General features: G+C 41.0%; 1 protein-coding gene across 1 annotated transcript in view; it reads left to right on the top strand.

Annotated features, from left to right (window-relative positions):
* The window catches only part of RAPGEF3 (Rap guanine nucleotide exchange factor 3), a 113,377-nt gene that overhangs the window by 86,731 nt on the left and 9,507 nt on the right, over nucleotides 1-17,139 (top strand). Inside the window, exons 15-21 of the mRNA XM_075850124.1 lie at nucleotides 877-916; nucleotides 1,293-1,374; nucleotides 3,821-3,967; nucleotides 4,071-4,168; nucleotides 4,438-4,563; nucleotides 6,410-6,591; nucleotides 8,473-8,563. Of these exons, the coding sequence (XP_075706239.1) occupies nucleotides 877-916; nucleotides 1,293-1,374; nucleotides 3,821-3,967; nucleotides 4,071-4,168; nucleotides 4,438-4,563; nucleotides 6,410-6,591; nucleotides 8,473-8,563 (766 nt within the window). The remainder of the gene's footprint in view (nucleotides 1-876; nucleotides 917-1,292; nucleotides 1,375-3,820; nucleotides 3,968-4,070; nucleotides 4,169-4,437; nucleotides 4,564-6,409; nucleotides 6,592-8,472; nucleotides 8,564-17,139) is intronic.

Genomic DNA, 17,139 nt, shown 5'->3' with positions numbered 1-17,139 from the left:
ATTTTTTACGCCGTTCACAGTGCGTGTTAAATAATGTAACAGCTTTACAGTCGGGGTCGTTACTGACGCGGCGATAACAAATATGTGTAACTTTTTTGCTTTATTGTGGTTTTTTTTAATAGTAAAGCATTTTGTAAAGGGAAAAAGTGGGTTTTTCATTATTTTTTTTAATTAACTTTATTCAACTTTTTTTTACTTTTTTACTAGTCCTACTAGGGGACTTCACTATGCGATCCTCCGATCGCTATTATAATACACTGCAATACTTTTGTATTGCAGTGTATTACTGCCTGTCCGTTTAAAACGGATAGGCATCTGCTAGGTCATGCCTCTGGCATGACCTAGCAGACATTTACTACAGGCAGACCTGGGGGCCTTTATTAGGCCCCCGGCTGCCATCGGAGACATAGACACTCGGCGATTTTATCGCCGGGTGTCGGTGGGAGAGAGAGGGAGCTCCCTCTCTCCAAAACCACTCAGATGCGGTGCACGCTAATGTGCACCGCATCTGAGGGGTTAAACGGGTGAGAATCGATACTGATATCGATCTCACCCGGTCGAGCAGGGACGCCCCCAACCCTCAGCTACCACTGGCAGCTGAGAGCAGGGAGATTTGACGGCTCCCTACCCTGTTTACTTTATTCTAATGCAGCGCCGTGCAATGGTGGCGCTGTAAAATAAAGCCCATTAATGACCGCCGTGAAAAGGCTTATCGGCGGTCATTAAGGGGTTAATGGGTGCTAGATGTGGCCTATACTTTTTGTATTTCTTGCTTATGGTGCTGATACAACTAGTTTTGCAGGGACACAGGTAAAAACTTGAATACCACAGATATTGCCTCTAATGAAAAACTTTTTTTTTTAAATCTCATTACAGAATGGAGATTAGTAGTGGAAACGTTTCTCCTCAAATAAAGGTAATAATAATAATAATAATAATATAATAATAATCTTTATATAGCGCCAACATATTCCGCAGCACTTTACAATTCAGAAGCATAGACAAAATCAGACATTACATAGTGACAAATCAAATTAATTCAAACAAGAGGAGTGAGGGAAAAAGGGTGACAAAATGTAAAAAGTTTGTATTTTGTACAATGACCCAGCCACATGTTTGCAGTACCCTTTAAGGGATATCTTATACTTTTTCTAGGCTTGAGCTTCCATAACAATTCATTGTGTTAGTACATCACTATAGACCATAAATAATATCAGTGCTGGCTGGATAGAATAGCATGGATCTAGTACTTTTTTTTTTTAAATAACATAATCTTTATTTTATTTGACTAGATTTCTAACTATGGGAGTCTTTTGTCTATTCAAGATGAAGATCAGTCTGGCAATTCATACACTATCCAGGCCCATGATAAAGGTACAATAGACAAATTTAACTAATCAATATATAAATGCATCAGATGTATAATAAGCATCGCATTTCATCTGCGATCAGTCAGGGCTGTCTGATGGCTCCAATAGACAAGAAAACAAAACTACAGTATAAGAAAATCTGTGCAATTAAATTTTCCTTTCCTTATATACTGTATGCAGATCAATGATATCTCGATGCCAGTGTACGGAGGGTACCAAGAACTAAATGTATTTGTTGAGGACTCGCCACTAGAGATGAGCAAGTAGATTCTAAAGAAATTGGGTTCAGTCAGAATTTTGTAAAAGTTTTGGATTTGACGAATTCTGAATTTTTGGGGGTTTGTGGTGCACGAATTACGGTAAAATGTTACAAATTACAAAAAGGATCACATGATCCCAGGAGAGATTCATCATAGTGCCTTGCAGGCAGCCTTCCCAAAATGCACTGAGGTTATCCCTCCCTGTTGCTGTCAGTTTAACATTACATGCTGGCTTGGCGTTAGAGTTTGAAAGGGATTGGATTTTACTTTGATACAGTCTTAGAAAACATCAGACAATTCTTCAGGGCAATCGGGGGGGGGGGGCTCTTTTTCTAATCCTGGACAACACCTTTAGGACTTATTTAGACAAACGTGTAATACGTCTGTGCAACGCGCGTGATTTTCACGCGCCTCGCACGGACCTATGTTAGTCTATGGGGCCGTTCAGACAGTCCGTGATTTTCACGCGCCTCGCACGGACCTATGTTAGTCTATGGGGCCGTTCAGACAGTCCGTGATTTTCACGCGCCTCGCACGGACCTATGTTAGTCTATGGGGCCGTTCAGACAGTCCGTGATTTTCACGCAGCGTGTGTCCGCTGCGTAAAACTCACGACATGTCCTATATTTGTGCGTTGTTCGCGCATCACGCACCCATTGAAGTCAATGGGTGCATGAAAATCACGCGCAGCACACGGAAGCACTTCCGCGTGACGCGCGTGATTCGCGCAACAGCAGTAAAAAGTATGAATGAAAACAGAAAAGCACCACGTGCTTTTCTGTTTACAAACATACAAACAGAGTGTCATAATGATGGCGGCTGCGCGAAAATCACGCAGCCACGCATCATACACGTCTGACACACGGAGCTGTTAAGTACCTTTTGCGCACGCAAAACGCACACGCTCGTGTAAATCCGGCCTCAAAGTAATGGAAAAAAGTGGTTCTGTTTATATATAGATTTTTTTTTTTTGTACAGGATCGGACTGACTTGTATCTTTCTGTTGTGATGGGGGAGTCTCGTGTGAAGAGGCTACCAAACCAGAGTCTACGGTTAAAGCCCCATGCACACGACCGTTAAAACACCCATAATTACGGGCCCATAGACTTCTATTGGGCATGGGTACCTTCCCGTTTGCGTACGGGAAGGTGCCCAGGCCGTTGAAAAATATAGAACATGTCCTATTTCAGGCTGTAATTACGGCACGGGCAGGCCCGTAGAAGTCTATGGGGCTCCCATAATTACGGGTGGCTACATGTGTGCACCCGTAATTACAGGAGCGTTGCTAGTCGACGTCAGGTGATCTCAAGTTTTGAATAAAGAGAAGCAGAGAAAATGGCGTCTGAGCAATCATGTGACATCATTTCCAGCCCCCTTTTTTTTACGGGTCCGTAAATACGTGTGGAATACGGATGACAACGGACCCGTATTTACAGGCACGGGTCCGTAAATACGGGTTAAAAATGTGTAACAACCGACCCGTATTTACGGGAGGGAAAAAATACGGTCATGTGCATGGGGCCTTAGGGATTGATCGTATACAATGGGGTGGGATAAATTTAGCTAAAGCTCAATGTCCCCTCAGAATGGCATCTGGACTGTGTAGATGAGAGGGGAAAAAAAAAATAAGTAAGGCGACGGTAAAATAAATCAATCAATGTAAATATATAGATACAGTTCCCCACGGCCTGAAGTGGAGGACTGGGTGTGGGATCTAGCCTTCTCTCCTAGATAGGTGGAGTTTGGCTCGTCTCACCCTCTAGACCACGGCGAGATGCCAATAATATATTGATATTGATGACGGGGCCTGGTGGTCAACTCCATGAAGAAAAAGGTAGGAATGTGATGGGAAAAGAGGAAGGAGAAAAAGAAAAAAAAGGAGAAATAAAATTGGACAATAATTTTTTTTACAAATATATATACATACATACTCTATAAAAATTCTCTGTGGAAAGATTGATGGTGTGACAGTACAAGTAAATGTGGAGGGGGCAATGGGCTAGGGGGGTATGATAGGTTATGAATTCTTAATGATTTTGAGGTTTGGAGGACTGACACATTGTGTGGGCTCCCCCAATGGTCACAATGTAAGAAATTTCCTCTATATGTTTGTACTTTGCTAATAAAAAGAAATAAATAAAACAAATGTACATCTTCCTTCTCTTGAAGATATGTTTTTTTTTTTTACAGTGTCCTATGACCTATATCTACCAGACCATTCTTGCATTACCTCTATGTTCGCGGTAAATGCTACTGTTCAAGAAGTGATATCGTCGCTCGCCATGATGAATGGTTTCCATAGAGACCTAGTTTTAGTTAAAGTGAACTCTTGTGGAGGTGAGTGGAAACATTCTGTATTGAATGTCACATTTTTTTTTAAAGGACAGGGAAAAATTATGAACTACATTTATTGAGTCACCTGCTCTCTTTTCTGCGGTAGAAAAAGTATGCCTGAAACATGAGGACACCGGTTTCTTCACTTCTCTAGGAGTAAATGAACGACTTTTTATCTGTAGTTCTCAAGACATGACCACTCTGGTGAGTATGTCCTACACATTTGGAGTCCCTATAACTTTTGATGATGACTTTAACTTAATATGTGCAGTTTTGGAGATATGTCACTAGTTGCCACTTTTCTTGCTCTAATCATGAATCAACAAAATATGCCCAAGCACCAATCGGCAGCAATGCTAAATGCTGGTCCGCCATACTGTCCATATTTCCAGCTTTATATTTTGCATAGTACACCAAAAAACAAAAAAAACAAAAACCAATGCTTCCTTTTTTTGTGTTTCATATTCTTTAAGACTCCTTTACCTGAGCAAATGGGAGCAAGAAGTAGTAGCTATGACATTCTGGATCTCATCAGCTCCAAGGACCTTGCACATCACATGACAGAAAATGACTGGAATCTCTTTAAGAGTGTTCACCAGGTACAGTATATATTAGTAGTTGCTTTTCATGCATGTGGCACCTCCATCTTAGGGTATGTTCACACTGAGTTTTTTGCAGGCAGAAAATTCTGCCTGGAAAAATCAGCTCCGTTTTTTTAAATTGGTGTTGCGTATTTGTGCCGCGTTTTTTCTAGGCTTTTTGTTAGCTATCTCTCCCATTGATTTCAATGGGGTTTTTGAGGCGGAAACCGCCTCAAGATAGGGCATGTCGCTGCTTTTCACAGCGAGCGTTTTTTTTGCTGTAGAAAAAAAGGCCTCCACCTCCCATTGAAATCAATGGGAGTCAATTTCGGCCATTTTTTGCTGCGGTTTTTGCGGCAAAAACTCAGTGTGAACAGGGCCTTAATATAATATTTCTATTCAATATTGTAAGGATATTTTCGTTCAACGTCACTATTTGCAAATATAGAATTATTGTTTAGCAAATGGTTGTTCCCATAAATGCATTTTTTTAATAATATTGACTGGCTACATCTGTACCGGTTATGGACATAATTGTCAGACAATCTCACAGCTATAATGTCAAAGGTAAACTGCGTTGATTGAAACATGTTATAATCTATTGCGATCATGTCGTCATTGAGAAATGAGTTTTTAGGAAATGCTTCAGGTACCATGTGGAATCCATGTCCAGTGGATTATTTACCATATAGGCATCCCACACAACTACATTAGGTGTGGTGAGAAGGGGCCAGCGACACATAGAGCCATTGCATTTTTCTGCAGCTACTACTAGGGGGCGCTCACTGCGTAGAGATTTTTACAACTAGCATTGCATTCAATAGCAGCAGCATGAATTCATATGAACCAAGGTTCCCCTCGTGGTGGGCGCAGACAGAGTTTTATCAAGGGATACATGAAAAATATGGTGTTTCGTCTTAACACCATATTTATGAAGCACCTGTTCTACTCTTTCCAATATATTAGTTGGATAGAGTTGACGAGGCTTCAGAGGTCTGCAGAGCGCTTTTTGTTTATTAAAATATTCCTCCACTTTTCTACCTAGAAAGTGTTGGAAAAGGTTTCGTGTAGTGTTTTTAGCCCAGGGCAGATTGAGCAAGAGGACAGGCATCCTGTTGATAAGTCTGTTACCCAGGGGAGAGATGCTGCACACCGCACCACGAGGTGGATCGTTATTAACAGAGATCCCACTATAAAAAATCTGTTGTTAAAAAATTACCATGAACATTACTTAATAAAATATTATCAAATTTGTCAGAGCTCTGAGTGGGGGGTAGGGCCAATATTAAGTTTTTTTTTTTATGGGGTCCTATGACTTGTGTGTACACCCCTGTCCCTGCCACAAATAAGTCAGGCTTTTCTGAGAGCAAAGTGCTTTCTACAGAAAGATGTGACTACTAAAGTGGCCATTCGGGGTATCATACTAGTGTTCAAACTTTGATCCTTAAAAAGGCTCTCCAAAAGGTTATGAAACCTTTGAAAAGGATTTTTTTTTATATATAAAAATGTCAGTCAGTGTGCTTTGGGAGATAACAGAGACGTAACGGAGGCAGATTAGAATAATGATCCTCGAGATGGGTAATAAACGTCTCAGACACGCAGGATCCACCCGTTATCCATAACACCTAAATTCATAACTTAGATATCACATCCAAGTAATAAACTTAGATGTGATGGATTACAGGTGGATCCTGCGTGTCAGAGACGTTTATTACCCATCTCGAGGATCATTATTCTAATCTGCCTCCGTTACGTCTCTGTTATCTCCCTAAGTGTCACATAGCTGTAAAGCCTGTTTCTTGTTCTGAACAGTAGTCCAGATGTGTAGTGAACTTTTTAATAAGTTCTCAATGTGTTTACTTAGGGGGAGTTACTTTATCACACATTCGGGAAACAGAGGTTCCGTAACAGCACAACTGCTAATCTGGAGAGGTTTATAAGACGATTTAATGAGGTGCAGTTCTGGGTGGCAACTGAAGTCTGTCTGTGCCAAGATGACGAGAGAAGGGCACTTCTCTTGCGGAAATTCATCAAGCTGGCAGCACAGTAAGTGGCCATTTCCAATATTAATATTTGTGCAGTGCTCTTCCACTGTTGCTTACCACCTGAACAAATTTGTAGAAACCTTAATCTGCTTTATAACATGCGGTTCTAACATACTGTACCTTTTGCAAATGTTACATACCGTAATTTCTGTCAATTACTGTGAATTCTTCTTTGTTACCCATTTGACCTAAATGATAGATAGAAGTTTACAATTTCTTTCTATAGAGCTGTAAATTTAAAGGAGTTGTCACCAGAGGCGTAACTTGAAACTTCTGGACCCCAAAGCAAAATTTGGAACATGGCCCACACCAACCTTAAAGGGGTTTTCCCATCTTAGACATTTATGGCATATCCACAGGAAAATGTCTAATAGATGCAGATGCGGGTCCCACCTCTGGGACCGGCACCTATATCGCGAATAGGGGTCTCCCGACCCCCGTCTTGCCAGGTGCCGCGGCCGCTGAATCCAGGTGAGGTCTAGTGGAGGATGGATCGCTCGTTCGTGCTGCTATCCTCATTCTGTTCAATGGGAATTTATGGAAACAGCCGAGAAGCTCTTGCTCATCTATTTCCAGGACTCCCATTAAACAGAATGGAGAGAGTGAGGGTATGTGCACACACACTAATTATGTCCGTAATTGACGGACATATTTCGGCCGCAAGTCCCGGACCGAACACAGTGCAGGGAGCTGGGCTCCTAGCATCATACTTATGTACGATGCTAGGAGTCCCTGCCTCGCTGCAGGACAACTGTCCCGTACTGTAATCATGTTTTCAGTATCATGTTTTTAACGTGCAGTTTCCCACAGCAGACATTCCGGCCGAAAAACTGCACCACAATTTGGGGCGCTTTTTAGTTCGGAATTCCCTGCGGCCACCAGGGAGGATATGCTGTGTACCTTTACTCTGCGTATCAGCCCTGTGTGAACGTAGCTTAATAGAATTGCTCTTTTTGCCTCAAGCTGTCTGTCAATACTTTTTAGACCTTTCTCTCTCTTTTTTTTTTTATTTAGCAATGTCTTTTAAGTAATGATTTGAAATTTTTTTTGTATTATATGACTAATGTTTTAAGAATGTATGTATGTAGTTTTGTAGTGGTTCACTGATATCTATCTTTTGTATCAATGTTAAGACGGTAATACGAACAAACCGCTTCCACCATGAACTGTAACCAAGCCCTTTGACCTAGAAGTGCTTTCAGGTCAAGATGGACATATAAGGAGGGAAATTTCTTTCTACCTCTCACTTTTTTCAAGCCTGAGGAAGACCCTGGTTCAGGGTCAAAACGTGTAGCTTTTATTCCAATTTTATGACATAGCTTATTTAACATCCTGTCCCAACTGGGATTCTAGTTGAATTCTATCTACAAGTGCAGGAGTGCCTTCCATCAGGGGTGAACATTTTTTTCTTTTTCACGATTTGGATAATTTTCTTTTGTTAATTACTACTTCTTTCAGTTGTAAGGGCTTGTGCACATGGTAAAGCATGGACCCTGTATGGCCACACATGGAGACAGATCTATATTATGGACCCATATGCCAGCGTATGGTGCCACATGTTGCCTCCATGTATAATGCAGCATTAACAAATACATTATTTAAAAATAAATAATAAAGATGATGCATAAACAAAAAAAAACCAATTTTTTTCCCCAATATAATTGGAGGCACGCTGATATACTGCAAGAGCCATAGCCCATTCAACATGGATTAGAGATGTGGTTACGTTCAGGTAGACCGATCTTTTTTTAGAAATGTCATGTTTAATATTTACTCCAAGCAAAACTAATGGTAGTGATTAATCTTTCCATATCTCCATAACATGAGCTTCTTAGCTTTGATTACAGTTTTATGAATTTTAATTACTATTCCTTGTTTGCAGTCTTAAGGAGCAGAAAAATCTGAATTCTTTCTTTGCCGTTATGTTTGGCCTTAGTAACACAGCAGTGAGTCGTATGTCCAAGACATGGCAGGTGAGTCATAGTCAGACAGACATTGATCAATCTATGTTACTTTATGTCTGTATATTTAACCCCATGGAGACGCAGCCAATTTCTGTTTTTCATTTTTGTTTCTTCCTCCCCGCCTTCCAAAATCCATATGTTTTGTATTTTTCCGTCATCATAGCAGTATGAGGGCTTGTTTTTTGCGGGACGAGTTATTTTTAATGGCATCATTAACCTTTAACGACATCCAACGTATGGGTACGTTGTTGTTGTTGTTAGGTGCTTAACGTAATCCAACACATGGGTACGTTGGAGCGTTAAGTGGTCACCATGCCTAAAGACACAGTGATAGAGTAAAGATGGCGGCTGTCCCTGACAGCAGGCCATCTTTACACGTGGCCCAGGGGGGTGGCGCGCCCCCCACGCATTGATGATCGCTGTGATTGGTCGGTCAGGTCAGACTGGCCAATCGTGGCTTTTTTGTGGCTATAGGCACAGTGATGTGGTGGGGATTGGTGCTGTCTAGGATGGCACCAATCCCTGCCATGTACTTGTAAGGCAGTAGTGATGGTGCCACCCCCCGATAGCTACCATTGGTCGGTCTGCATAAACCGACCAATCGTAGCCATGGTGGGTGTTTCAAACACCCTGCATCAGCTCTGCCCACCTCATTCCGGTTAGGAACGGTGAGCAGAGCTGGTGTAATAGTCTGTGAACCGAGTACTTACCCTTGCTGAGGCCTTCTGTGCTGCGATCGTCCTCTTCTGCATCTTGCTGTGTGATCACTGACTGTGATCATCATCATCATCAACTCTACTGCTGCTAATTATTTTTTCTTTAGCAGCAGCACTAGTGATTCCTAAATTTCCCTTTCCTAAACCCTGTTCCAGCCCGCCCCCCCCAACTACCCCGTGTACGCCCTGTGGCCCCTGATCAGTGACCGCCATCACTGATCAGCAATTTTTGTCACAAGACTTTTTTTTTTTTGTCAGTTTTGCACCATCTCCGTATGTGCGCCCTGCGGCCACTGAGTGCTGATCAGTGACCGACATCTGATTCATAATTCTGCTAGCACCATTTCCGTGTGTGTGCCTTGCAGCCTCTGAGCGCTGATCAGTGACCGCCATCACTGATCGGCATTTGTGCTAATTTTTTAGTGCAGTTTTTCATTTTGTGCCTCTTTTTACTGCACCATTTTTTGTGTGAGCCCTGCCGCCACTGAGTGCTGAGTCCATAATCAGCCTCAGTGGTAATTTATTGCCGCAGGTTTTTTTTGGTCCTTTTTTAATATATAAAACTGTAAAAAAGTTTAAAAAAAAAGTTAAACAAAATATAGTTAGGTGTAGCTGGTATAGGTAGGACGTTAGGGTAGCGGTAGTTTAGAGGTAGCTAGTACCTGCATAGGCAGGACGTTAGGGTAGCGGACATATAGGTTAGCGTCTATTTTATAATAAAAAAAATTACATAGCATTTTAGGTAGTTTTAGCTATACAATTTTTCTAAAGTTTGTGTCAATTTACTGTAGTATATTTCTTATACTACATTTTTTTCTAAAATAGTGTTACATTTAGTGTCAGAAGTTACTGTAGCTTTATAGTTTTAGTCTAAATTGACTGCAGTATCATTTTTATACTACAGATTTTTTAGCACTAATATATAGCGTTACAGATTTAGCATCAGTTAGTGACGGACATTCAGTTTTTTACTGAAGTTCTTCACTAAATTTTACATAGCGTAGCTTTATAGTTTTAGCCTAAATTTGCTGCAGTAGTTTTTATACTACATTTTTATAAATTTTTTTAGCAGATTCAACGTCACAAAATTTTAGTTTGTGTCAGGTAGTCAGGAAATTCTTTACAGTCTTATATTGGCATAATTTTTTGTTACTGAAGTTTGTTCAGTAAATTGTTAGAAACTCAATTTTTTTCTAAACATTTATTTTATTTCTGCTCTTTTTTTTTTCCAGCAATTTTGAAATACACGTGTAAAAGCACAACACACACAAACCCCTGTGTAAAAATAAAGTCAGGGTTACACGTGTTCAAGCACTACCCACCCCCCTAATAAAAATGTCCCAATCATCCCAAAGGGTCTATTCAGCAGAGGAGGCATATGCCATCCTGACACTGATTGCACCAGCGAGGGAGAAGAGGAATTCACCCCATACATATTGTCCTCCTCCTCATCATCCAGTGATGAGGAGCCACCGCAAAGGCGACCTAGGACATCAGCTAAGGCAACCCCCAAGATAGGTGATCCCGTGTGAACCCCCCCCCCCGAGAATTATGAGCCTCAGATCCCTGAGTTCATAGGCAGCTCAGGAACTCATTTTGACACTGAAGGCCTCACAGAAATAGATTTTTTAAAGGTTTTTTTCAGGGAGGATTTAGTGAATCTAATGGTGGCCCAGACCAATTTATATGCCCAGCAATTTATTGCCCAGAACCCCACGTCATCATATGCTAGACCCTTCAAGTGGACCCCTGTAGATGCAGCGGAGATGCTAAAATTTTGGGGCCTTGTGCTGCATATGGGGCTAGTAAAGAAGCCGCATATCAGGTAATACTGGAGTACAGATGTTTTGTACAACACCTCCAATTTACCGCATGATAATGCATAGTGCCCGCCCCGTGATGACCCCACATATGACCGCCTTATTCAAAATCAGGCCAGTCATTAATCATTTCTGCACCAAATTTCAAAAAGAGTACACTCCCCAAAAGGACATTGTAAATTTTTATCCCCTTAAAATTTATAAGGGTCTATTACAAACTATGAGAGAGTAGCTCAGGGTAGATCTACAGGTTTCGGGTTTATGAAGGGAAGGACTCTAGGGATGAACCCCCAGAATGCCCCACCATCCTGGAAGTTAGTGGGAAAATAGTGTTGGATTTGGTGCACCCATTGCTGGACCAGGGTTATCACCTTTACGTGGATAACTTCTACACCAGCATCCCACTATTTAAATACCTCTCCACCAGAAATATTGCAGCATACGGCACGGTGCGCAAAAACCAGAGAGGCCTCCCTAAAACCCTCCTTGGCCGACGTGTCAGATTCATTGAGAGCAGGGCATTATGCAGCGAGAACCTGTTGTTCGTCAAGTAGAAGGACGAGGGATGTCCTTCTCTTGACCACAATACATAGGAACGGCAACACCCCAATCTCTGTACGAGATACCACAACAGTGACCCACAAGCCAGATTGCATCGTGGGCTATAACAAGTACATGGGAGGGGTTGATCTCTCAGATCAAGTGCTGAAGCCCTATAGTGCCATGAGAAAAACAAAAAGGTGGCCGTGCACATGGTACAGATGGCATTGTATAATGCTTACGTGTTATCCAAATGTGCAGGCCGAACAGGGGCATTCCTTAATTTTCAAGAGGAGATTATCAAGGTGCTTGTGTTTGAAAACCAGGCAGGGGAGGGCCCAAGCACATCTGCTGAAAGCGAGGGTGCCTGTATTGTACAGGGCAACACTTTGCCGGCATCGTTCCCCAAACTGCAAAGAAGAGAAGATCCCAAAAAGGTGCAGAGTGTGTAACAAAAGGGGCATAAGATGGGACACCACTTATCAGTACGACACATGCCCCAAAAAACCTGGCCTGTGCATAAGGGATTGCTTCAAGGATTACCACATATCTATGAATTATAAATGTTATTATTTATGTTCCCTTTTATTATACTGATTTGCTTTCACAACTTACACATATGTACACCCACATTATAAATTGAAATACCAGTAAATACGGCCTAATTCAAATAAATTCAGACAAAAAAACCTGTGGGGTCAAAATGCAAATTATACCCTTAGATAAGTTCTTTGAGGGGTGTAGTTTTCTAAATGGGGGTCACTTTCGGGGCATTTCCACTGTTATGGTCCCTCAGGGGCTTTGCAAATGCGACATGGCGCCGCAAAACAATCCAGCAAAATATGAATACCAAATAGTACTTTATAACCACATATGTGGTATTGCTGTGCTCAGGAGAGTTTTCTTTATGAATGTTGGGGTGCCTTTTCTCCTTATGGAAATGGAAAAAATGTAGGTTTAGCTAAATTTGATTGGAAAAAAATGTAGATTTTAATTTTCACGGCCTACTTCCAATAATTTCTGCAAAACACCTGTGGGGTCAAAATGCTAAATATACCCTTAGATAAGTTCCTTGAGGGGTTTAGTTTGCCAAATGGGATCACTTTTGGGGTGTTCCCACTGTTTTGGTCCCTCAGGGGCTTTGCAAATGCGACATGGCCTTCGCAATCCATCCCAGCTAAATTTGAGCTCCAAAAGTCAAATGGCGCTCTTTCCCTTCTGAGCCCTGCAGTGTATCCAAACAGCCGTTTATAACCACATATGGGGTATTGTCTTACTCATGAGAAACTGCTCTACAAACGTTGGGGTGCTTTCTCTGCTTTAGTTCTTGTGGAAATGAAAATTAGCTAAACCTACATTTTATTGAAAAAAAAATGTAGATTTTCATTGTTACGGCTTACTTCCAATAATTTCTGCAAAAAACCTGTGGAGTCAAAATGCTCACTATACCCCTAGATAATTCCCTGAGGGGTGTAGTCTCCAAAATGGGGTAACTTTTTGGGGGTTTCCACTGTTTTGGCACCACAAGACCTCTTCAAACTTGACATGGTGCCTAAAATATATTGTAATAAAAAAAGAGGCCCCAAAATCCACTAAGTTCTCCTTTGCTTCTGAGGCCTGTGTTTCAGTCCATTACCACTCTAGGGCTACATGTGAGATATTTAGAAAAACTGCAGAACCTGGGCAATAAATATTGAGTATCTCTGTAAAACCTTCTGTGTTCGGCTGGATTCACACGAGCATATTCGGTCCGTAAAGGACGGAAAGTACTTCGGCCGCAAGTCCCGGACCGAACACACTGCAGGGATCTGGGATCCTAGCATCATAGTTATATACGACGCCAGGAGTCCCTGCCTCTCCGTGGAACAACTGTCCCGTACTGAAAACATGATTACAGTACGGGTCAGTTGTCCCGCAGCGAGAAAACTTGAAAATGTGAGGAATTGCTGCTAAAGTTCTAAGCCTTGTAACGTCCTAGAAAAATAAAACAATGCTAAAAAAAACTATGCCAACATAAAGTAGACATATGAGAAATGTGAACTAGTAACTATTTTGTGTGGTATTACTATCTGTATTACAGGCAGATACATTTAAATTGAGAAAATTGCAAATTTTTACAAATTCTCTCTAAATGTTGGTGTTTTTCACAAATAAACACTAAGTTAGTGGTAAAATTTGGTCGATACATTCAAAGTCCCATGTGTCACGACAAAACATTCTCAGAATCGCTTGGATAGGTGAAAGCATTCCAAAAATTACCACCACATAAAGTGACGTCAGTTTTGAAAAAAATGGCCTGGTCCATAAGGCGAAAACAGGCTGTGTCCTTAAGGGGTTAAAGGTACTATAGAAAGTAATGGGAAACTGAAAAAAAATAATTTATTTGGGTTTTCATTTTTATGGCGTTTACAGCTTAAATGTTGCTTTTACCAAACGTATTCTACGGGTCGACACGATTATGGCGATACAGAATTTATAGAGTTTCTTTATGTTTTACTACTTTACAAGGAGGAAACAAAAAAAAAAATTTGTTTTGTGTCGCCCTATTCTGGGAGCCATAATTTTTTAATTTTTCCATCGATTGAGCGGTCTAAGGGCTTATTTTTTACGGAGCGAGCCATTGTTTGTTGTCGTACTAGTTTGGGATATATGTGACTTTTTGATCACTTTTTATTCCATTTTTTTTGGGATGGTAAGGCGACCAAAAATAGCAATTCTGGCATTTTTTTTTTCTTCTTTATTTGTTTTACAGCATTCCCTGTGTAACTTTTACAGATGCAGCGATACCAATTATGTTAATATTTATTTATTTTTTTACATTAATTTAGGGTAAAAATGGGAAAAGGTTTCTTTTTTTTAAAATATATTTTATATTTGAAAATAGAAATATTTTTTTTAACTGTTTTTCAAGAACTGTGTCTGGAGGAGCATATGTGCTTGTCAATAGATTTGCCAAATTGAAATAAGCATCTACAGTATTGACTGTACTAGAGACGAGCAAATAGATTTTACACAAATCAAATTTGGGACGAATTTGCCAAAAGTTGCGGATTTGAATGTTACAGCAGACACCCGCTGAGTATGGAGCGGACCCAGCACGTGAGCTCGTTCCCTACTTCTTCTTGACGGCTGTCATGCACAGTTAGGCTGGGTTCACACGACCTATTATGCCTCGTTTTACGTCTGAAAATAGGGCTACAATACGTGGGCAAACATCTGCCCATTCATTTGAATGGGTTTGCCGACGTACTGTGCAGACGACCTGTCATTTACGCGTCGTCGTTTGACAGCTGTCAAACGACGACGCGTAAAATGACTGCCTCGGCAAAGAAGTGCAGGACACTTCATTGCAACGTAATTTGAGCCGTTCTTCATTGAAGTCAATGAAGAGCAGCTCAAGATTTACGAGCGTCAAAGACGCCTCGCATAATGCGAGGAGGAGCTTTTACGTCTGAAACAACACAGCTGTTTTCTCCTGAAAACAGTCTGTCTTTTCAGACGTAAAAGTCAGTTCTCGTGTGCACATACCCTAATGTAACATGTAGCCAGGGGGCTAAACATCAATCATGGAAAAGACAGATTATGGCGAATAAGAAGGTTTGAAGAGGTTTTCCGGTTTTATGTAAATAAAGCATAAGAAGTCACTAATTTTGTAACAAAGTTTGTGTAAATCAATAGTACTCGCGAATATACGAAACTTTCTAATACATCTTATTAGAGAAAAAGGCCTCTTTGTCCACTTATCAGGCTCCCCCCCCCCCTGCACTGATCATTCACTCTCAATTCACTGCTAAAAACCGTTTTGATAGATGAGATGGATTATCAGCTCACTGAGGGATCAGATTACATGCTGCCCATAGAAGTCTATACAGAGGGGAGGAGAGAGCAGGAGCAGAGTGAGGAAGAGGCAGGGAGACCCACACACAGAGTTTCTTCTGCAGTTTTATATCTCTCCCCAGTGCTGAATTCACAGCTATACTGCTCAGTACTGCTGCTAATGTGCTGCTTCTGAGGGAGTGCCACAAGAAGATTGGGAAGCAGGATGTTCCATTCCTTATGGTTGAGTTGTAGGGCGGAAATTATAGCAGTTAGGCTCCACGCAGCAGCTCAAGGACAAATGAGAATTAGAGATATAGCCTACAGAGGAAAATATTGCTAAAAAAAAAATGCCATATACAAGACACATAATGGTGAGGTATGGTTTTATTCCTCATTTACACATACATGAACGCTTACTTTGAAAAGTTAGGTACGCTTTAATCACTATAAAAGAAAGTTACCTAACTTTTCAAAGACTTGTGTTTCAATTCCTCACCTTTTTCAAGAATCAGTATTTACGGCACCTAGTCCTGCTCCCAGCTGGGAAGTGGATACTTCAATTGTATGCAATGTAGGCAGTGCTCTGTGAGTTGAATAAATCAGCATGAATGGTGAGGAATTAAAACAAAATTACAAAATTGTAGAACTTTACACAGGGATTAAGCATGATTTACATAAAACTAGTAAAACACCTTTAAATTTGTTATTCTAATAAATCCACATGAGAAGATGGGGTTTTGTAATATGAACAATCCCTTTTACTACTCTTACATTATTTAATTTTTGTTCAGGTGTATTAATTCAATGTACACTACCGTTCAAAAGTTTGGGGTCACCCAGACAATTTTGTGTTTTCCATGAAAACTCACACTTATATTTATCAAATGAGTTGCAAAATGACTATAAAATATAGTCAAGGCATTGACAAGGTTAGAAATAATGATTTTTATTTGAAATAATAATTTTCTCCTTCAAAATTAGCTTTCGTCAAAGAATGCTCCATTTGCAGCAATTACAGCATTGCAGACCTTTGGCATTCTAGCTGTTAATTTGCTGGGGTAATCGGGAGAAATTTCACCCCATGCTTCCAGAAGCCCCTCCCACAAGTTGGATTGGCTTGATGGGCACTTCTTGCGTACCGTACAGTCAAGCTGCTCCCACAACAGCTCTATTGGGTTGAGATCTGGTGACTGCGCTGGCCACTCCATTACAGATAGAATACCAGCTGCCTGCTTCTTCCCTAAATAGTTCTTGCATAATTTGGAGGTGTGCTTTGGGTCATTGTCCTGTTGTAGGATGAAATTGGCTCCAATCAAGCGCTGTCCACAGGGTATGGCATGGCGTTGCAAAATGGAGTGATAGCCTTCCTTATTCAAAATCCCTTTTACCTTGTACAAATCTGCCACTTTACCAGCACCAAAGCAACCCCAGACCATCACATTACCTCCACCATGCTTGACAGATGGCGTCAGGCACTCTTCCAGCATCTTTTCAGTTGTTCTGCATCTCACAAATGTTCTTCTGTGTGATCCAAACACCTCAAACTTCGATTCGTCTGTCCATAACACTTTTTTCCAATCTTCCTCTGTCCAATGTCTATGTGCTTTTGCCCATATTAATCTTTTCCTTTTATTAGCCAGTCTCAGATATGGCTTTTTCTTTGCCACTCTGCCCTGAAGGCCAGCATCCC

Source organism: Rhinoderma darwinii, chromosome 2 (assembly GCF_050947455.1).
Source record: "Rhinoderma darwinii isolate aRhiDar2 chromosome 2, aRhiDar2.hap1, whole genome shotgun sequence".
NCBI lineage: Eukaryota > Metazoa > Chordata > Amphibia > Anura > Rhinodermatidae > Rhinoderma > Rhinoderma darwinii.
This window is presented reverse-complemented; position numbering and strand designations above follow the sequence as displayed.